Source organism: Nilaparvata lugens, chromosome 5, assembly GCF_014356525.2.
Source record: "Nilaparvata lugens isolate BPH chromosome 5, ASM1435652v1, whole genome shotgun sequence".
Classification (NCBI taxonomy): Eukaryota; Metazoa; Arthropoda; class Insecta; order Hemiptera; family Delphacidae; genus Nilaparvata; species Nilaparvata lugens.
In genome coordinates this window covers 50,773,098-50,796,261 of record NC_052508.1, presented here as the reverse complement: position 1 = coordinate 50,796,261, position 23,164 = coordinate 50,773,098, and the positions used below count along the sequence as shown (strand labels likewise).

The following is a 23,164-nucleotide window of genomic DNA, read 5'->3' as shown; positions in this document are numbered from 1 at the left end:
AAATTCAATGCATTGATGCTATTCAAGCCACGGTAAAAAAGGAACTTATTTCAGAAAATGGTTATTGCCTCGTGATAAGTATCAGAATCAAAATCAGTGGCACAGATCAAATGGAAAACAAATTCATATATTTAAAAGCAAAATGGTAGCCTAAACCCCAGAGATGGTGACAACGGTATTCTACTAGTAAGAACAAAAATTAGGAAAATAACAATTTTTCATTCAATTTTACAGTATTTCTCAGCTTTATTTATCATAACCAGATGAGAACACAATTCTCCCCTAAAATTGTCAGTTAAAAATTTGAATATTGTATGCTCAGTAATTTTTGAACAATGTATTATTCTTTCGAGGATTTCGTAGTTGTTCGTGACATGATGAAAGGATAAAATGAGAAGTCAGGAATATCAAATACATATTCTTTATTTGGTGGAGGTAACAAAACAATACTAAACAACCATTATTTGGCACAAGATAATGACACATACTTTTACTAAAAGACGAAAAACCAGTCAATTGGTCAGTATTATCAATAGAGATCAAAGTTGAATTCAGAAAGTTGAAAACTAACTGCTAAGTACAATATAATGAAATGGAAATAACAATAAACTCATTCGAATCTTTGAAAAGTAAAACACAGAAAATGATATATTTCCAATAACAGTTCAATATGACAATAGGAAATTATTCCTCAAAAAATCATTATAATGAACAACATTATTTTGAAGTTTCTTCAACCCTAAATCTACTTCGCTTTCTAATTTTTGTATTATTTATTTCAATTCAGTTTTTTACTATAAGTTGTATGAGCCTGGCTACCTTTTTCATGCTTTTATCAAACCCTACTCATTTCGTATCAGTTTCTCAATTCTCAAAGCTCTCATAAAATCATCTTGGAGTTTCTATTGTAGTTATCAATATTCCAATGCTTTCGTCATTCTTAACCTTTTCTTTTCCCATTCTATTCTATCAATTTTCGAATTTCTCGGACTCTAATTCTTTGGTTGCTTCATCCTGAGATCAATGTTGTTTTCTTATTGTGGTGTCATTCAATTCAATCCTTTCTACTTCGATTCATGAGTAATTGTTCAGTCAGTATGCATTTCCTTAGATCTTCTTATCTCCAGTTATTTATTTTAAAGCTTTTATAGAATCATAATCATGTTATGAACTTACCAGCGCTTCCATGAATTCTTCATTTCCTTTCTCCTTATTTACTCAGTTCCAGTTATAAATTATAAATAAATAAAAATCTTCTTAAGTTAGATCATTACTAAAATTAATATGTATTATGTAAAATCGATATTTCATGGTTTATTTGGCAGTTTCTGCGATAACATTTTCACGCTTCCGTCAATCCTTATCACTTTTATCCATTTTTATTCACTTATTTCCTCTCCCATCACTCTCTTCTCACACATTTCATAAATATTCATCAATTTGAAAATGCCTCATCCATTTCACAGTCTCATTATATAAATCACTGAATGTCACTAGTTCTCGGGGTGTTCTAGTTCTAGTTCACAAATGTTCTAGGGTGCACTTTCAAAATACTGTAAATCAATAATTTCAAAATGATAAACATGATTGAAACCACATTTTCTTCATTCCTAAATCGACTTCGAACATTTCCCAGTTTCTTCATCCATTTTATCCGCATTGTTTCTCTTTCCTTGAGGGTGATGTCCACATGAGATCTAGGCTTGTGCGTGGGTAATAAGGCGGATGAAAATGAGAGATGAATGGACCTACAGTTTTAGGTGGGATCCGAACCACAGGGAATCGATTTTACAACTCATGAATCATATTCAGGGGAATTGGCTCAAGCGGTGATTTCATATTCAGATAGGTTGGCTCAATCGGCCACCCTTCCAATTGGAGTATCAGGCGCATGATTCTCAACTTGTCCAAGTGTTAGCTTATCTCAGTCAAACCGCTCCTTAAATTCTTTGGGTGAAGAATCTCGCAAAATCGACTACCTCCCATTAGTTCTAAGATCCACGCCATTTGCATTACCAGCCTGCAAGATATCGTTGATACTGTCCCTGTGCTGGGACACAACATGCGTCTTATAGTTGCTGATCTGAAAGAACTTGCGATTACAGAAGTGGCAGGCGTACTTTGGTTTCTTGCCACAGTGCACTTTCTGGTGGAACTTGAGGCTGGGTTTCGACTTGTACAGGTTGCCGCAATTCGTGCACAGCCACTTGTTTTCCCGCGTAAAGTGTGAGGCGGCCGTTGCTTCGCCCGCCATCTTGAGTATACCGCCGAATGTCGGTAGACCTGCAACAGATATTCAGTCAGATATGGTTGCACAAAACTAAGAACGTTTGAACGAGAAGTTGGATTGGAGAAAAAGAAATGGAAATGAAAAGGGAATTGAACAATTTTTGAAATTGGAATAAAATGAGAATAAGATAGAAATTTGGATTGAATTAAAATATAATAGGAACTTGGAAATTCGATAACATTTCACCAAAATAAAAAAATGAATATAAATATATTATATAAATATATAATATGAATATAAATGATAAATAAATAAAACGAAACCTAAAAAAATGATGAAATTCTAGTAGAATAGGAAGGGAAAGATATATTTTACTCAAATGAAATTGATGCCAGGCTATGGATAAATTCAAGTAAAAAACTAGAAAATTATGTATTCAATTGAAATAAAAACTAGTAAACTTGCGTTCTAAGAATTTTTATAAATTTTATTCTAATCTAGACACTGTTTTTCTACGTAAATAGTTGAAAACACTAATTTTTTATGAGAATTGAGGCTTTGATGTTTAGGGAATTGTTTTTTTTAATATTTACGAAGCAACACAGTGTCTAGATACAACTAAGTTATTATAAAGTGTTTCGTCATGGAAACAGCATCAGTTTCTGACAAATTTAAATGAACTAGAAACTAAGAAATTGGATGAAATTTGAATAAAAATGAAACTTTCAATCTATCTGTAACACGAATTGGTGGTTTCTTTCATCCTTTTGTTAGATAAATCTAATCTAATGAATTCCTGGAATCTTTACGAGTTCACTGAGCTTGCGGTTCTTGCTGTGTTCGAGCGCGAAGGCACTGGGTCCATCTTCAGCGTACAAGTTGGGATAAATTCTTAATTAGTCCATTTACGTTGATACAACCTGTACGTAGAAGATGGACTTCAGTTCACAGATCTAAACCCAGCAAAAACAGAAAATATTTTGAACGAGATTGTAAATGGAATCCCTCCAATTTGCCAGACAAGTGTCTGTTGCGGGCTGAAATGAACATATTTCATGAACCAACCTGGATTGTCATACTCTTTCATAGTTTTCCTATGGTTACCATAATGTTCAGACGATGAATGAGATAGATGAGAAAATTACACATCGTGAGCTAAAAGAATCATTGTTTTTGAAAAACTAATCTTAAATCAGGCATTTACTTGGAACATCTTAGGCCTATTGGAAAAAATTAGTCATGATCCAACTCAAAACCTCAGGCAAAATGATTGATAAACTGGAGTCTTTCACTCAGCCTATCTCCTGAAATAATTTCTTAGATTTCATTCTCACTATAAGAGACAAATATTTCCTGAAGTAGGCCTATCTATGTTCAAACTAATGTCACAGATCAACCCAGAGATTGAAAACATTTATAAGCTCCACAATCAAATCATTTCCATAGAAACTTCAAAGATTGATTCTTGGATACTAGCATTGTCAATTGAATATTCAGTATTTATTCTTTAGATTTAATGACATTTTTCAGGCCTGATAATATTCAGTTCTTTTCATTTAATTGCTCACTCTTGAGCGTGGGCAATGGAAAGTTCGAGGGTGATTTGATGAGATGCTGATTGATTTGAACCCACGACCAGCTACTAGCAGACTGTGCAATGTTGAACAATTAGTTCAGAATAACTATTAAATTCATTTCATAAGATCCAATGCCATAATCTGTCATTATTAACCTGCTTGTATCGATCTCTATGTTTTTGTGAAGTAGATAAAAGACGAACATTAAAATTACTACTAAAAAATTAAAATTAATTACTACTATTAAAATTACTACTGTGATAAAAGACGAACATTAAAATTTAGAAAATTTCAGGGGAAATATGATGAGTGGTAGTACATGAATTAAAAACAAGTCATCATTACGGTTTTATTACTAAATTACTGTTTTACAAATATAAATGTATTGTGTACATTGATACAATCATCACATGCAAAACATTGTAAAAATGACCACAATATACTCACAAAGAACTAAAATTTTGCAAACATTTTGCTATTGTAACAAATTACATACATTTCACTTTAAAACTCTTAGAGGAAAGGTTTATCTAGTTATTGTTCTTGTAATTTATACAGAAAACTGTAAAATTCCGTCAATTTTTTAAATATCAAACAGCAAACATACATACTAGGTGAGAGTGTAAATTAGAAAAATGTGAATCTTGTTGAAACTTGAAAAACTGAATATAAATGTCACTTGGTACCAAATGATTTTAAAAAGTTATATAATACATTTTTAAATCAGTCAAAAATGTTACTATAAAACTGATAATGCAGTTTTCAAGGTTGAATTCAGAGATGAATTTAAATTCAAAAGTGTGATATAGCTTAATGATTAGCAATGTTCATATGTGGGTCATGAAGGTGGAAACAAATTGCATAAAGGATTTAAATTTGAGATTTGGAAAATTGCACGATTATGAAGAGCATAGTGAAGTGAATTAACTGAGCCTGATGATTCAATCTGTAAAGCGTGACATCAAATAATAACTTCAGTGGGGGGGGGGGAAATAAAATAATAGAGTAATAGAATGATTCTTCATTACAATGGAAAATGGATTCAGTATTGAGGGGGTTATTGTCCATGAGAAGAGTAGAACTTCAAGGTTAATAATTATCAGGAAATAGTACTTGAAATGTGACCGTTTATCAGGAAAATCTGTAGGTAAAATGAAATTATTTGATTTCTGACTGATAAGTGTAAACTTGAACCTAATGAATACTCATAATCGTATACTTATATAAAATAACACTACTATTTGATGAATCTATCATATTCTTTGAGTAATGTATTATACATTTTAGAGATGATATTATTATAGAAGTCTTCCACTTATATTGGGAACATAAGCAAAATATTTATCTATTCATATAAAATAGAGGTATTATGTTTATCACTAACAACTATTAGAAGTATATTAACCTATTTTTCTATCCAGTATACATAGAAATTGCATAATTTAAAAACGTATACTCAGAACTAGACTATGAAATTCATTTTTCCTTTGGTTGAGATGTTAAATGTTATAAATAGAAGAAAATACTATTCGAATTGAAATTGAGAACTGAGGAAAAATAATAATGTGAAAATGAAATTTATTATTTTAGAGTTGAAATGGGAATTATTCTACGCATTATCAATCAAATTCCAATAATTTTTACAGGTCTACAAGTACAAAACCCAAAATATAAAGTATTGAAAAAGTTGCACTAATAGGTGTCAAATGTGAAAAAACCCTTATCTATTCAACTGTAGACCCAAAAATTGAAGTAAAAAACAAATACGTTATCTTATTGAACGCATTCAAAAAAACTTTTGAACTGCTTCCAATCAAACTTTCAAAACTAACTCCAAAATAATTTGGATTATGAAACACCAATGAAATTCCAAAAATTAGAAAAACATTCAAGCAATCTATCAATACAAGCCATTAATACTGTAGAAATATTCAATTCTTACTAGCCTATTAAAACACTCATGCCATTAAATTTTCATTCCCAAAAGTTATTGTAATTTCAAAATATTACAATATGGAAAAACAATACTGATCAATGTATTGGATTACGATACAAAACTCATCAGCATACACTGACAAAAAAATTTTTTTTGATTCATCGAAATTGTGAAGTCAATTTAGAAATTGGATCTTGAAGTATAGAGAGATAATAGAGAAGTCAACTTAGTCAAAGCTTCACACTTCTAGAACAGAGTGTTTGGTATAGAGTAGTTTTTCGTATACAATACTTATTGAACTAACTTGAGAGGATACCTATTGTACTTTGTACATTATTAATATTATAGTAATGAGTAATACACTATTTGTAATAATTACAAAACTTATTATTTCTATGATTATATAAAAATATTGACGTACAAAAGCACAGTATACAAGAAGTATTTCATATATCACAAGAAAAATTAATACACAAAAAGATTTTAGCTCCAATTTTAAATTAATTCTAATTTTTTGGCAACAATTGTCTTTTGAATTTTTTTACTACACTTATTTTTTTTGTTCAATTTGCCAATCAACTGAAGCCATTCCTCATCAAAGTGAAAATAATAAGTTTGAAAAAAAAACTAAATTGCCAATGTTTTCCAAATACTGAATTCCATTCAAATTGAATCAACAGGAGGAGCAAGCAGCTAGGTAATACATGTGAACTGCAAACTACAATTCTGTAAAAAATAAACTATATATTAATATATCTATGGAAGAGGTCAATGGATTTGTACTTTGTATTATTGTAAGTCCTATGTATTTACATTGTAATCAACGGGCACTTCAGATGCAATACTGAAGAGCGCCCAAGAAATTCGAATAAATCGAAAAATACTATTTTCACAGAATTTTATCCGAATTTCAAAAAACCCTTCAGTATTTGAAACCCGAATGAATTGTTGATGTTTATTTTGATGATGAATTAAGAGACCTATTACACATTATTAGATAATTTATGCACATACTGTAGAATATCAGAGATATAAAATGACTAGATTTTTTAACAATTGTGATGTTTGATTACTCTAAATAATTGATAGAATACTGTACACGTACATGCAATCGATAATATCTCACTTCATCATCAAAATGAACAAGCATGTCTAACAAGCGATAGATGTCGATCGATTATTTGAACTAGATTTAAAACAACTCAATTCCAACAAACAGTACAAATAATCGATCAAATATTATCGATAACTGATTTATTTTATAGAGATGAACATGTAATTGATTGGTTAAGGCAATATTGTAAGCTAAGATGTTCATTTGAGCCTGCATAAAACACTGGAGGCGCACTTTAATAAGTGTAGATATATCAAATTAAAGAACCACCATTAAAGGATCAGTCAAGCTAAAACGAGGTAGAAAACTTCATTTGACGGTGATTGCAGAGCTGTGTAATTCAGGTTTGCTTATACAGTATATCTACTTAAAGAGTGTTGTAATACGTGCAGTGTCTTTTTAATGGCAGTTTTTAAAATTAGCGCATTTTATGTCTCCAGTATTTTATAAAAACTCTTTGTATTGAATGCATAATGAACACACAGGTTTATTGAGGCGAGGTATGAATTCAACAACTGATAACTAAAATGCGTATACTATTAATCAACTATTAATGCTAAGGTAAATATATCGTATGAATGAAATATTTCATTTCCTGAATACAGATGCGGTACTTATTCTAATATTTATTCACTATTACTTTTGATTACATTTACTAACAAGAGATAACAGATGATATAATGGTAGTTGGAGAGGGATGACTATTGATTCAATTATTTGGAACTCAAAAATGGGCCAACAGTGAGATTCATTTTAGAACTATCAGCATTGTTTGCATAGGGAGCATTGATGTTATTTATAAGGAATTCTGAAAGTTACAAGTGAATTTTACTATAGTTTTAACGGTATAAAAGTGAGTATAAACGCAAAAAAGTTAGGTTTGTAAAATCGTTATAGGAGATGAAGATTTCACGTGTAGAATCCATAATTGAAATACTACTGATTATATATTGAGTTCCAATAATATTGAGTCCAAGTCACTCCCCTTCAAACAGCTCTTGTCTTTGGCTTATGACATATTATACAAGTGAAAGATCAACATAATGACTATTCACGATCACAATCAATTGCACATTTATAGAAAAAATGACAATTTTGCCCTAAATTTCTTCCAATTTTCGACGATAAAATGACAATTACCTTTTCATATTTTCTCAAGAGACTAAAATTTTGTGCCCGATGTCCAATACTTTTTGGCAATAAAATACAATTTTATGCTCTATTACCAACACGTTTTGATAACTTGTAATTTTGCCCCTATTTCATAAACGTTTAATTTACATTTTTTTTATTACAATTTTGTACTCAAATTTCCAACAACATTCTCCAAAGGTCTTGAAATTAAGTTCCTGAACAAGAAAAATAATTATAGACTACTGATCACAAAAACGCTTGAAAAATAAAACTATTGTCAATGAAAAATGTCAATGAGTTTATGAACTACTATGATATGAACTACTGAGTTACTAATTATTTAATGAGATATCTGGAGAAGGCATCTTGGTGTATTGAAAGATACAACTCTATAAAAAGATAACAATAAAATAACCATTTACCTGACTACGAACAATACTATTGGTCATATAAGGATCATCACAGTGTTTATAATAACAGTAGGCCTATTTGAGCGTCTTAATCCCAACAATATTTAATGATCAGTTGTTGGAAACATGGAACATGCTACACTATTTTTTGAAGGTCAATAATGATCCAATTTTGTTTCATAATATTCATATTAAAATTTTTTGCTTCTCATGACACATGAAAATCATGGTGGATCAAACCATACAGAACTGATAGTTCTTTAATTTTGATGCCTAATTTTTATAATAAATCGATTAATTAATGAATTGTGACAATTTTTTCCTTTACGAAAAGACCTTCAATTTTCATGATTTCAAAACACTCCAGTGTTCTTTTACTTGAACGTAGCACATTATTTAACAGTACATAATGCAATAACAACAAACTATACCTATTAATACAATCTATATTTACGGCAGTCTTCAATAGTATTATACAATTGCTGAACCATACCTCGCATGTGGAAAACTGTACATAAAATTAAAGTTGAAGATTGTAAAAAATATATATATGCTATGTTATGTCTTGTAATATACCTATTTAAATATGACAATATATAAATGTATACAATTATTTGTACTCCGGTTTAGAATGCAATGGTATTGACACCACTACTAACAATACTAAATACAGTCATTCAGAGTTAAATAACCAACTATTGTCTAACTGACGTACAAAATAAAACTGTAAATATCTTTATAAAACGGTATAACTGTAATACTTATTGTGTAAAATGTTGGCAATATATTGATAAACTCAACAATATGAGAGAAATTGAAGAGATCTAATCTAGTAACAGTAGAGGATATGCATTTGTAAAATGTACAGGTACAGAGAAAATAAAACGTAGACAATGAAAGGTTGTCTTGTAAAGCAAATAAGTAGTTTCTATAAGTAGATGAGATCTTTCGTATACAAATTGTTGAAGAGAATTCCCAAGAATGTGCGATTTTTTCCAATTTATCAAATCTAATTACAAACAATCGCTTAGACCTTAGAACTTCCAAAAATTGAAGACTCTAACACAAGTAATTAGAAATGTTCATTTAGAAGTCGATTTTTGTACTGAATATTTGAATGAAATAATGTTGACTATTAAGAAACCACACGTGCTATGTTACCCGTATACATGATAAATATAACTAATTCCTAAATATATAATATTTTATTCCTTTAAACCAGGTTCCTATGAACCAGAATTGACAATAGAAAACCAGGTACTGTAGAGAGAAAAATGCATTTAAAGTAAAATAATATACAAACTCACAATTAAATCAATAATAATATAAAAACAATATACAATACCTAAATATACTCTGATAAATCAAATACTTTGTATAAAATACATATAAAGAACAAAACAAGACAAAATGAGGTAGATCTGTTACATAGAATCTCAGACTAAATAATGAGGTAGAACGTCACAATGTTGGGCGGACAAATTGATTTTTAAATTCTGATTAATTTACCTGACAAGATGTCTAAAAAGACATAATTATGAATCTAATTATTGTTGGAAGTTTAGAGCTGTACTATTAATCATGAATTCAAATTGTCCGCCCATGAAAATGATAAAACATGCAACACAAAAAAAAACATTAACAAAATAATAACACTGATGTATTAAAGCAATGTAAAAGAATTAACAAAAAGTTAAGCTTAAAATGTACCCTAACTAGTCATTCTATTGGTGAGCATATACAACGTGATGATAATCGACAAAAATTGAATCAATAATTGATGAGAATTCCTCATTACTGAACCTTCGCTTATGACTGAGAAAATCTCTCATCAAACCAGAGCCAAGCATTATTGAAACAAATTATTGAGATCCTTCGTTGTATAAAAAAAATACTATTAATAATTCTTATTCATACAAATAGATAATAATTATTTGTTGAACAATAATGTTTCTTGTAATCAAAAGCAATACACAAATTAACTAATGCTAAGTAACTGTCAAGAATACTACAATATAATTCCTCAGATCATGTATGTAGCCTGAGTAATACTATATTCGACCCTAGCCTATCTATTGAGATTCGACGAACTTATTATCCTTGAATTCAAGTTTTTTGGTTGGCGGTTAGAAAGAATATAGTATTGTTCGGATGTCAGATCTTAATCGACCAGATCTAACCAGGAATCGAACCTGTAATATCACTACTAATTACAATAGGATAGAAAAATAAATATTCACGTACAAAAAAGTATTCATTAAAAATTATTGTGGTAGGTATTGTGTTATGAAAGTAGACTTCAGAGATATATTTATAAATTTAAAATATAATAAAAAATTCTTTGGTTGAATAAATTAACATTTGACAGTTCCTTAGCAATAGAAAAAGTAATATCTTGTGTGACTGAATCATTTACTTAGTTTCATAAAATCGTATTATATGTTAAAACTGTTGTATAAAAAATACTGGTTGAAATTAATTTCAATGTGGTTCTCAAATTATTGATTTTTCTTAAAACTGTAGTCTACTTTAATTTGAGAATCACTTAGAAACAGTTTTTGGATACAAAATTTCCCCATAGTATTGAATATGAAGATAACCCTGACAAAATAACAATGGAATGCAACAATCTATTTCTATAAGTGAACAATGTATAAATATCTGAGTTAGGATAATATAATTTCTTTGTACTGCTGTAATATTAATATTTGGTTGGGATTCCATTTGGATAACAAGACATTGCCAAAGGGTGAATGACTGATTCTGATACTGTAATTCCAAATGTGTTTCTGAGTGGAATTGACTAATTGCTTGTAGATGTACATAAATAGAATAGTAACTGTAGAGGGTGCAAGTCTACTTGTCAACGCTACATGACAACAGTAACTGACTTTCCGGTTGCTAATCAATCTGAAGATTTTGAAAAATAATCAATTGAGGACCCTTGTAACAATAAACTACAGTATTTATAGGCATAATTTTGCCAAGGTTTGTGAAGCTCATCAAGGTAATCTATATTAATCATTATTTATTTTATTTTATCATGATTTCGCAGTGAAGAAGGACTATTAGTAGTATTCAACCTACAGTCTGTAGGGAATAGGAATATTTTATAAGTAGCCACCAAGTTCACAATGAAAATATTTGAACTAAACTACTATTCAATAAGAGAAATGATACAGGCTCAGCCTAGTTTTTCCCCATGGTCATAATTATATTATGATTATATAGTGCTTTGTACAATAAATGAAATTGGATGAACATATAATTCAAGAACTAATGTTCGAAATCTAGTTAGCACTTACATTGGTAGTCACCACTTCTAGTGGAATTTTATTCCATTGACACCTTTCGGGCTCAGGAAATCTCAAGTGGTAGGCCCAATACAAGGGAATTAAATTTGTGTTTAGTTGTTATGGTATTGTAAAAATTTCACGTTTTTTGTGAATTGTTGATCTATAATTGTAAATTAAAACTAATGATATTTATTACTAAAAAAAAACAAATAATTATAAGTGTTATTGCTAATAATATTGATTTGTAATAGCTTGTAGACAAGCATCTTTTAACTCCTATCACAATGAAAAAATTACTAAAATTTCAAAAAAAGTGAATTAATATGGAATATTGCACAATCTGCTTCTACAGCACACACAAGTGATAAAAAAACTGTAAAAAACACACACCTATAAAAAACTAAAATGTTATGACATAGTGGGTAACAGTTGATTGAAATTAAAAAGCAATTGTATTGCTTCAAGAACAATTGTATTGTTCAATATAACAACAAACCCTATCACAATGTCTTGTCACCAAAGAAATAATCTTGCAGCTATGACTAAAACAAACCCGTGGGGATCATCAATGAATCCTATCCTATTTGCAAGAATTAACGGCTTTATATAACACAGAAAACCCGCAGACATCCTTCCTTACAGCTAAGTTTGTAACTGATTTGAATTTATCAGCAAATACCTCCTTGATTATAAGGAATAATATATATTACATTAAAAATGGCGGCGCAGTAATGTATAACAAGGAAAACCAGCAGAGCATTTTCTTATAGTTTAGCAATGGCGACCTAAGGTTGTGAATAATAGACGAGCACTTCAAACCCTAGCAAATCCTTTCTTATTTATGATTTATGACGACTTGAATGCGAATTTGACTTGACAATTTTTCCATCCTGGGGCTCCTTTATAAAAAATTAGATATCTCATACAACGGGAACAACTGACAGTAACATTTGCACATACTAAAAATACATAGAACAACCTATATGTAATCGAATATGGCTTGTCCAGTGTGTGAGAATACTGGTATCAGCTATTTCCGTTTTACAAAACTTCTCGATTTTTTGAAACATGCCCCTGGTTGAAGTTTTATGGATTTTCATGAGACGAGCCCGTTCTTTGATAAATTATACAAAAATTATTTTTCCTTCTTGCTATACAGTACATACATTTAAGAAGCATTGAGTTTTATCTTCGTTCCTTTGAGCTACAACTCTCATAAAATAAATTCAGAGTATCAAATGAATTAGATGTTTGTGATGACTTGTATCATCAAGATGATGAGAGTATCATTAAGATAAATGAAATAATCAATTATTTTCTTATATGAAATGCAAAGCCTTGTAGCTGAAAGCGGCGAAGATCAAATCATCTTGATTCAAAACGCATTCGCGACCTAATGGTAGCCTGCTACTTTATAGCAGGAAGTAAAAAATCATTCTTGTATATTCGCAACAGTGAATTTGCGTTCACTGTTATTCACGGAGCTTGGACCATAGACGACTATGCTAGAAGTAACTTTGTGTTGTTCTAGCTTGGCAGAAATCTTTAGATACTGGAATTGGTCAACGAGTCCTGGCTGATGATTGGTGGATTCTCTTCGGCCACCACCAAATCCTGCGACGAGTCCTGACTCTGCAAATAACTCGGGTGCTCGCCACCATCAGACTGATCGCCATCCATGTGGGGCAAGTGGGGCACATTGGTGTGCTTCTTCTTGATGTGCACGTTGAGGTTGCCCTTCTGGTGGGTCTTGAGCGGACAGTAGGGGCACTGGAAGGTGGGTTCCTTGCCACACTCGAGGCGCTTGTGCAGACCCAGGCTGGTCTTGGAGCGGTAACAGCGGCCGCAGTCTTCGCAGCTGAAAAACGCGAGCGCCGGGAATTTGGTTTTGCGCGGTTTCATCGACGACATGACAGAGTCGATCGTGATGCGTTCCGTCCCCGGAGCGGGGCCGTTGCCAACGTTACCGCCCCCGCCCCCCAGCCCACCCAAGGCTCCGTTGTTGGAGAGGGAGGTGGTGTGGTGAGGAACCCGGTAGTCGAGTATAAAGTGTTCATAGTAGCAGTTCTCGATGCCCTGACGAGAGTTCATGTTCATCAGCGATAGACCTCTGCCTCCCAGTACTCCTGTGCCACAAAAATATCAACTTGATCAATTATCATCGTTATACTTTTTTCTAATTTTTAGAACCTATATTCATATTATTTAGCATAGAAAATAAAGGAATGGAATAAGAATGACGTGTTGCAGGCTGCAGGAGCTCTGCTCACTTAGGCAGCTTAACGCAACAAATGATGAATAAATAATAGTAATAGTAATTACGCCTATTTCATATTCTACCCGTACATAATTTCAATTAATTACATTTTTAATTTCAAGATTGTCTCAATACGTGAATACCTATCAAACTTCGAAAGAACAGTTTTGAGATGAGCCACTTCTTCTCCCGATCATGATTCTATGATTTGAGATTGTAACAATAAACTAACAAATAATTACATTCAGTTTTCATGTTAACATATCAAGAGTATAGCCTGTTTCAGGCAAGGTCAGCTAGAAACAAGAAAAACAAATTGGGAGCTATTATTCAAAAGTGATATGTATGTAATTTTAGTGCCATATTATCTGAATTCAAGGGTTTCATCCGTTATTCCACGTTTTTACTATAAGAAATATAATTGAACTATTCAAATGTTCAGGAAAACTTGACCAATTACCAAACTGCTTCATCTAGCAGAACAAGTTCATTTGCTTAAACCTTATATCATTTTTTACACCCTAATCAAACCTTCATATAAACGAACACCTTGACCTAATTCTGCAGAAAATTAGCTTTCGAAACATATTCACAGATACAGATGGAAATTAATGAAAAATTGCATTTATTCAATTGCTAATCAATTCATAACGATTATTAAACGAAAATCCAAATTAAATGTTGTAAATCAACCCGAAGACTACTTCTGGTACTCCAAATATTGACAACAGGGAAACAGCTAGATGAAAATTCTATGATAACTACTATCCAAAAACTATTTGCCAGCCTGGGAATCGAACAGGGTACCTCCTAATTGCCAGTGAGGTATGCTTACCCTCACACCAAACTGACAATCTATATCCTATTTTTGGATAGTGGCTCTCATCGTATTTTCAACTAGCTGTTAACCCTGTTGTCAATATTTGCAGTAGCAGAAGTAGTCTTCGGGTTGATTTACAGCATTTTATTTGGATTTACGTTTAGTAATAGATATTCACAGCAATACAGAAAAAGTCAAATAAAATATGTATATTTGTGAAAAGAGCGTACCAGTATCTCTTCTAAGACATCCGACAGGACTCTTGATGGACACATCTTCGAATGCATTCCTGGCCGCCATGTTGTACATTGCAGGCGAAGTGAGTATTCTCGCTGCTGACGAGGAAGCAGCACTTGCTTTCACTTGGTTATCCATTGAGACGAGGCACTCAGGCTCCAACAAGTTCTGTCTCACCCTCAACCCACCTACAATGGAGACAAATGTTAGTAAAATCATAGAATACTTTATAAATAATATCGTAAGATTAATATAATTTCAATGACGTACTTATTGTATGGCTCAATAAAAGTTATATTTAATGTCAGGTAACATTGTCAACAGCATCCATTCAACTCCAAGAATGCTGATATAATATTAATTTAAATTAACACAATTATATTATTCTTCACGTTTGACATTTCAGAGTGGAAATCTTCATAAGCAATCGTTCATCTTTGTCCTAGAAACACGCTACTATGACATGGACTATAGAAGTTCAAGACTGGGAATCAACCTAGGGCAATTTTCATAAAAAAGGTCTTTAAAACAGGAAGAAGGATAACATATACACTAGTTTGGAAATGAATAGTAACCACTTCATAAAAGTAAAGTCTAACAAATAGATAAATTCATGTCTAGTGTGTGGGAGAGAATTTTCCCCCATATAAAGGATAGGCCTATCTATATTATTCATTAAACATATTAAACACATTTATCTGTTATGGTAGTGATATTAATACGCTAACTGCAAAACACATTATTTGAATGCAAGTGATATTAGCTAATATTCAGTTGTAAGTAACTATAACTATGAGACATGTCGAGTTTAGCACTCAAACTTCCTTGAGTATTGTAGATGGGTTTACATCACTGGAAAAGACTCGTATTTGAATTCAAGTAAAATTTACCAAAATTTCAAAATCGTATAGAATTTTTTAAACGAATCAAACATTAAATATTATGGAAAGGGACTTTCTTGATATCAATTAATTTCAATAATAAAACGCAATAAATGATCAGAATAGATACTTGAAGTTTCTATCAATAAAAGCGCTATACCTAAAAGCTAGATAATAAATGAAAAATAATGAAAATTAATTACCATTCATTTTCTTGTCCACTTTCAGGCCTGTTGGGATAAATTCAGAAAAATAAATAAGAATGATTCTTGAGCAGAAGAGAGTAGAATCTTAAAATAGAAGAGTACTTCGAGTATAGTTGAATTAGTATGATAGATGAATAAATGAATGAATGAATGAACGTAACGATACCTGTTGGCTGATGAATGAAGGAGAGTTGATTGATTAGTTTCAGACTGAAAATGAAAATGAGTAAGTAATAGAGGGATGTTAGGAAAATTTGAGGTAGGAAGGTGAAATTTTTACTTCAATTTTCAAATGAAGCATAACATTTATTTTTATAAAAAAGTTACATATGAATGTGAGGATGAGTTGAGATGAGAAGGCGATGGTGCATCACTTATGAAAATCCAGGCATCTTAGATCCATTTGTACAGGCAGCCATCAATGGATGATTTTCATCGATGAAATTAAATTCATGTTATCCCAGATTTCAGCAATATTCGAATGTTTCAACATGTGAACGTGGTTTACATTCTCAATTGATTTTCCATGATCAAGTAAATGGGAAATTGATTTTAAATTATTTTTTCACCACCCTTTTTAGTTCTCATTGTTTCTCATACTTCATAAGAACTCATCTGTCTTATGCATGAACTTATGCATTAAGCTTAGACTAAAACTTTGCAATTTGTATTTGTTGTAGCCTTTTGGTCAACTCACTCCATTTTTTCGAAACCTGTAAAATTGATAAGAAATTCAGAAGCAAGAATAGAACACGATTCATGCCTGATTTGAGCCTACTTCTGTTTCAGAATATCATATTTTCCAAATTGATTACTCTTGATTGAATACTCATAATTTGAAAAGTTAGAGCCCATTCTTTTGAACTATGTTTGTGGTGGATTATTTATTAATCCTAATAATCTTGAATATGTGAAAGGTGTTATAAAAAATATAATTTCGAATATTAGACTGAGTTGCATATTGACATGGACTAGCTACTAGCTGTAGGTGAAGGTATTTATGCAGAATGTATTTCTCAATCTGAATTCTTTGGCCACAATGAATATTGTGTCAGGTGAATATTAAAATGATAGAATTAATATCATTTAATGCATTCAAAATTGATGTTGTCTAAAACCACTTTACACTATCCTACACCACTCTGAAAAAATATATGGGTACATGGAGACCATCTCTATTAGTCTAAGATTTTCAGTTTTCAATATGCCATTTATTAATACTTAATTTATTTTCTTGTCAACTTAGATGAATTGACTATTATAGATACTAGAAGATTCTAGCAGACAAGAATATTAGCTACCTGTTACATGAGAAAATAGAAACTAATAATATTAGTAATCAGTTGGTTATTGGAATAGGAAATTACTGAAATATTAGCTAGTATTTTTTCATACAAGAGGGTCCACTGAAATCAATTTCAAGAGCAACAAATACTTCCAATTATAATTCCACCCAGAGTGAAATAACGAATTTCATGGACAGAATATTATTCATAAGATAAATAACTAGAATGGAATGAATTCAGACAGCTGTGAATTCATATTCCTGTGAACAGGAATCAATATGAATGAATAGAAATTGCACCGATTAGTAATTCTGTGATCACAAGAAGTCTGAAAACATTGGAGTAAACTTGAGAACAAAATAAAATTTACAGGAACGGAAATCAAATAAAAACCATTGAAACATCAAAGCGCAGAGTTCGAAAATATAATTTTCAAATACAAACTGTAAAAATGTTTCTCATCAATAAACTAGGCACTAATAATATAAAAAATACTGTCCGTTTCTCATTTCAAATTCACGATAAAAATATAAACCCATGAAGTGATAAAAAACATTAAACTATGATCTAATTAAATAACTAACATTAAATAGGTCATGCAATTGCTGTACATTATTGTAATAACTAAATGGAACTAAGCGAAACACTCACGTTTTTAAGCAAAAATTTAAATTATCATTAATTTCAACGTGAGTGATGTCCAAACTGGGTTTAATTATTATAAATTAGAGAGGAACTTTTGAACCTGGTTCAACAATGTATGTAATCAGGAATATCTAACCGAATAATGCCTCAAACTAATTGATACTGCTGTCTGTTGAGTTGACATAAAATTCAAAAAATGAATCTATTTATTTGTGTCTTGAATATGATATAGAATCAATATCATTGGGAGAAAGTGATATTTTACTATTTTCCGTTCTAGATAATATTGTAGTTAGACTAAAATATATGTTATGTGTAACATGATAATGTTTTGTATACTGTACATTATTACAAAAAGACAATTGAATTTCTTACATGATGACAAGCAGTATCAATTAGAGTAAATAAACACAGTAAAGCTAAACTATATTAAAAAACCAACACCTGAGTTTAATAAATAATTATGATTTTCCTATGTTTCACATTATACATTCGCGGCCATACTAAAACTATGAAGCCAACAATTTCAACACATTTATAATAAAATACACTATAAATAAATAATTAAAAGGTGAATTTAAAAACAAGCTAAACTGAGATTCTCAACAAGATTTTTTGAGAAATTATGAATTTGGAAGAGTACACTTTACCTGAGAAGAATAATATCTATGTAGGCCTCTCTGTTATTTTAAACCAATGACAATAATCAACACACAGTATTGGTAACAAAGCATACAGTTTTTCTAGGAACAAGCATTTGGTAGTTAACTAAATAGAAACGATTACTAAAATATCATACACAAGTATATTACAATATCATTTGAAAACACAACTCCTCAGAATAAATCAAATTAATTATTTGAAATGATAATTTGATGAAACTGATAATTTCATACAGATAGCAACAGATAATGTTTCAGTTTCGAATATTTTATTGATATTAATTCAATAACACAACATATTTGTGTAATATTTCATTGGAAGATACTATTTCAATAGCTAGAATGATTGGAAATCCAGAGCACACTGTTAATTGAAAATAATCATAAATTTGTTGGATTCTGTTCTATTGTATTATGTTGGTACCCTAATCTATATTCTAACATAATAACACTAAACCTCTGATTAGAATGTCAAAAGACATTTTAATAATGAAAATTCTCGAAGAAATAAAATTGTTGAATTCAGAGTGTACTTTGGCTTTAAAATGTGTTATATAGACAGCATATATAAAGTCTTTGGAGATTTGGTGAGGTAGATAGGATTTATGGAAAACGGGTCTATTTGACAGAGTTTGTAGGTACGGTATAATTGGTTTCTAATTAACTATTGTTAGACTCATAATAATACTTAGTTTTTCTCTATATTTTTGTAAATCTAAATCCATCTACTTTCATAATTTGCCAAAAATGCTAACTAAGTTATAAAATCTATCAAGGAACAGTTTTCAAAAATTAGGAACAATGGAGAAAGCGAGCCATCAAAAACTCTTCAACTGAAAATGTTGATTGGAACAATCAATAAATTTTCTGTCACTATACTAAATTTATCATAATATCATAAAAATTTCGCTTAGGAATACAACGGCAAACATTTTGTACTATGAATAAAAATAAGTAGGAAAATTCATCTTGATGATATTGATCATATATTATGAAACAGTAAAATAACAGGGAAAATAAAAACATCCAAAATTTTGAAACCGTAAGTGGTAAATTGATTTCACTGTTTCAGAGAACCATTTACACAGTTTCTATGAACGATATTCCTAAGTAGTTTTCATAACAGGAAACTGTAGAGGTATTTATTTGGAAGGCACTTTACAATAATCACTATCTCTTATAATTTATATATTTACAAAAATATAATCTAAGAGGAACATAAGATGTTTCGATCTCTAAAGCTAATTGAATAAAAAAAATAAGCCTTAAGGAGAGAGCATGAGGTTTCTTATGTATAATTATTACAAAATGAAAGCGAAATCGAAGCTTGAAAGGGAATTGAAATAATTATCTACAAGTATGTAGCACTAACAGTTCTTCAATACTGAAATTAATGGAAACTAGGATACATTTTAGGAACCATCAAAAATATAATATCTTAGGGGTCAGAATGTAGTGATGTAATGATAATTGAACTATCAATGCAGCTGTAGCATGAGTCATTCATGTACTTGAATGTACGTCTAGTAAAAAAAAAATAATTTCATGATTAGTGATGATGAAAATGATAACATTTTCATTATGATGAAATAAATTTTACATTTTCATCTAATTAGCAAATTAGTGAACTTGCCAAGAACTAAATTTCAATTACCTTATCAGGAATAAAGTTCAATTATTTGTATACACACATGTGCAGTCTGCCAATGTGTAAACTCTTCTGTAAGAATCTATGGTATTCTCTTTCTACCCAGCAGAGCAAAATTCATTGCAAAGCAAGGTTTATGCAAAAACGTCTAAAATTAGATACACGGAATAGGAAATAGTACATACAATTGTGATATCACTTCTTAGAAGTTAAAAGTCTAAATAAAAATATACACTGTAAAAATACAACAGAAATAGTTGTAGGAATCAATAATGTGATGTTTAAATCAAATTTTCTACAAGAAAATACAGAACAGTACCTAAAAAAATACTCTAGGAAACCAACAATCTTTGGTGGAAATAATACAAAAAAAGCAAAAGCTACTAATAAAATGCAGCAACACAACAAACAAATTACAATAAATTGTCCTAACAGTAAAATAATTCAAAATTAAATCCTCAACACACAAACAGATATAGCTTACAGAAAATTATACGAGTCGGAAAATAGGAAAGTATGTAGTTACATGCAAAGTAATACTTAGGATATCATCACAGTACAATATATTATTTATTTTAGGGATTCTTCATACAATATAGTATGAATGAGTTAAAAATATTCATAATCCATGAAAATTTCAATCTTTTAGAGAGAGGGAGTACTCATGATTTGAAAGAGCAAAACAATACAAAAGTGTCATAAAGTTCAATATTTTCTTGTATTGATTGGAATGAGTATTTTTTTGGTATAATTACCCACTTTACAGTAATTTTGGTACCACATAATCTTGCTACATTGAAACACAAAAGTAACAATAACTAATCACTGAAACTTTTCTAATTCAATAAGTGATCCATGATCATTTTTGCAGTAATTTCGTCAAGAAAATTTTAGTTTAAAAAACAACTAGCAATGATTCAACATAAACACCTCATAAAATAATGCCACCTAAAAATAATAATGTCAAACTTGCGAACTAATTATCAGATCGGAAATCCAAATTACATAAGCATACAGTATAGATAGGACACTACCTAATTATTAAAAAATTTTTAGTACAAAATCACAGACAATATTGAAAATTGGAAGATTGTAGTTTCATAATATGAAGATACTGAACTTTTATTCAGTGCTGAAACTGATTTGGCTTTCTTCTAGTTAATACTTGCAGAAGTCTAGTTTTATTTTTCCAATTGAAAATAATCATAGTTTAATATAAATAATCATAGAAATTTTTGTTCGTCATTATTATTTTCATAACATACATTCTGCAAAAACTCTTGATGAAGACGTTTGTACACGATTAATGTTTTATCAAGTTTTATAAAATAACGAGCTTGAAATTGATCAGTTGGTTTTAAGATGTCTATGCTATAAACGAGCTTAAAATTGATCAGTTGTTTTTAAAATGCCTTACTCTTAACTTTTCTAGCAAGCCACCCTCTGCTTGTCTAGTGTGCGCAGCTTAATTCAGGAGATCAATTTGATCAATCAATTCTTATTTTATAAAATTAAAAAAAAATGATCGTGTACAATAACGACTTGACCATTTTACAGCACAAGGACAAAGAATATTCATAAACAAAGACATACGTACTAACTAGGAATAAGGAAATCACAGTAGTATTCTTAGCATCATAATAACTGGCTAGGCTAGTAGTAAAATACATAATATCATTTACCAAATACAACCAAACAACCTAACTAGAGACCCGCAAGAATAACATCACAGAGTGTAGACCATGTTGTCAATGAAGCTCAACAAAGTGTCACCGAATTATTCTAAATTTGTTACAGAATTATTCGATATTTGTCAAAGAATCATTACAATTTTACAGATTTACATTTGTAATAGAACCATTCAAGATTTTTCACAGTTTTATTCAACATTTGTCAAAAAATTATTTGACAATTGACAGATAATTATTCGATATTTGTAAGAGTCGTTAGGATCCATCAACGAGGCTTAAACCAAAACTTTGCTTAGCACGTCTTCTTGTCTAACAAGTAAGTAAATACAACATTTTATTCGCTTAGTACAATGCTTAGTGTATGCTTTGGACGATTGCAGTAGCCTACTCAACTCAGTTGCTAGACAAGAAAAGTCCAACTCAGCTAGTTCGTTCTCAAGAATCGTTCATGAATACGGCCCCAAAAAAACTTAATAATTATCTGACAAATGATTAGAAGATGATGCAAGACAAGAGAAGGAAGACAGCGCTGACATCCTTTACGTTGTTGATAAAGAACGTAGCCGATATAATGATCAATTTGGTGTTTATTGTAGACATTCTTTACGTTGATCATCGACGTTGATGTTGTTGTCAAAGACGAATTGACGGTGTTTTCGAAGCATGAATACATTGATGCCTCTGTTGATCCTTGAGCTTCATTATTTAGGAGAATTTCATTCGACGGCGTTGAAGCATGTGGAAGCATTTGTACACAACAAATATCATCAAGCTTGATTAAAGACGATGTCATTTCCAATTAATGGAACATGTTGTACAGCCGAATTGAGGATGTGTTGTTGATACGTTGATCCTCAAGCTTGATTACTGGGAAGGAACTTGTAGCGCTGCCTAAGGAGAGCGTTGAGTAAATGCTATGTGCTGTGATCGGAGAAGGCGAGTTCGTTGATCGGCTGCGAGCCGTGATCGGAGAGCGCGAGTTCGTTGATAGACTGCGTGCTGTGCTTCTTGCGAATGTGCGCGATCAGATTGCCCTTCTGCTTGGTGCGTTGCGGACAGTGCGGACACTGGAACTGCGGCTCCTGTCCGCACTCGAACTTCTTGTGCCTTGTCAGCGTCTGCTCCCACTTGTAC

General features: G+C 31.0%; 2 protein-coding genes across 39 annotated transcripts in view; one reads left to right on the top strand and one right to left on the bottom strand.

The window, feature by feature from the left end:
• Nucleotides 1-23,164, top strand: part of LOC111063080 (longitudinals lacking protein) — a 592,348-nt gene that overhangs the window by 141,379 nt on the left and 427,805 nt on the right. The gene's annotated exons all lie outside the window — the stretch shown is intronic.
• Nucleotides 4,143-22,939, bottom strand: LOC111052425 (longitudinals lacking protein-like). The gene is made up of 3 exons (XM_022339085.2): nucleotides 16,096-22,939; nucleotides 15,005-15,199; nucleotides 4,143-13,823 (listed from the first exon to the last, which is right to left on the bottom strand). Exons 1-3 carry the CDS (start codon nucleotides 16,100-16,102, stop codon nucleotides 13,243-13,245), a joined length of 783 nt encoding a protein of 260 aa, XP_022194777.2. The 5' UTR covers nucleotides 16,103-22,939; the 3' UTR covers nucleotides 4,143-13,242.

What these genes read in the sequence shown, in the direction of transcription:
- LOC111052425 (XM_022339085.2), bottom strand. An exon ending in ATGTCTTAGAAGAGATACTG is followed by an intron (nt 13,824 to 15,004) that starts GTACGCTCTTTT and finishes TTTGTGGCACAG; the next exon opens with GAGTACTGGGAGGCAGAGGT.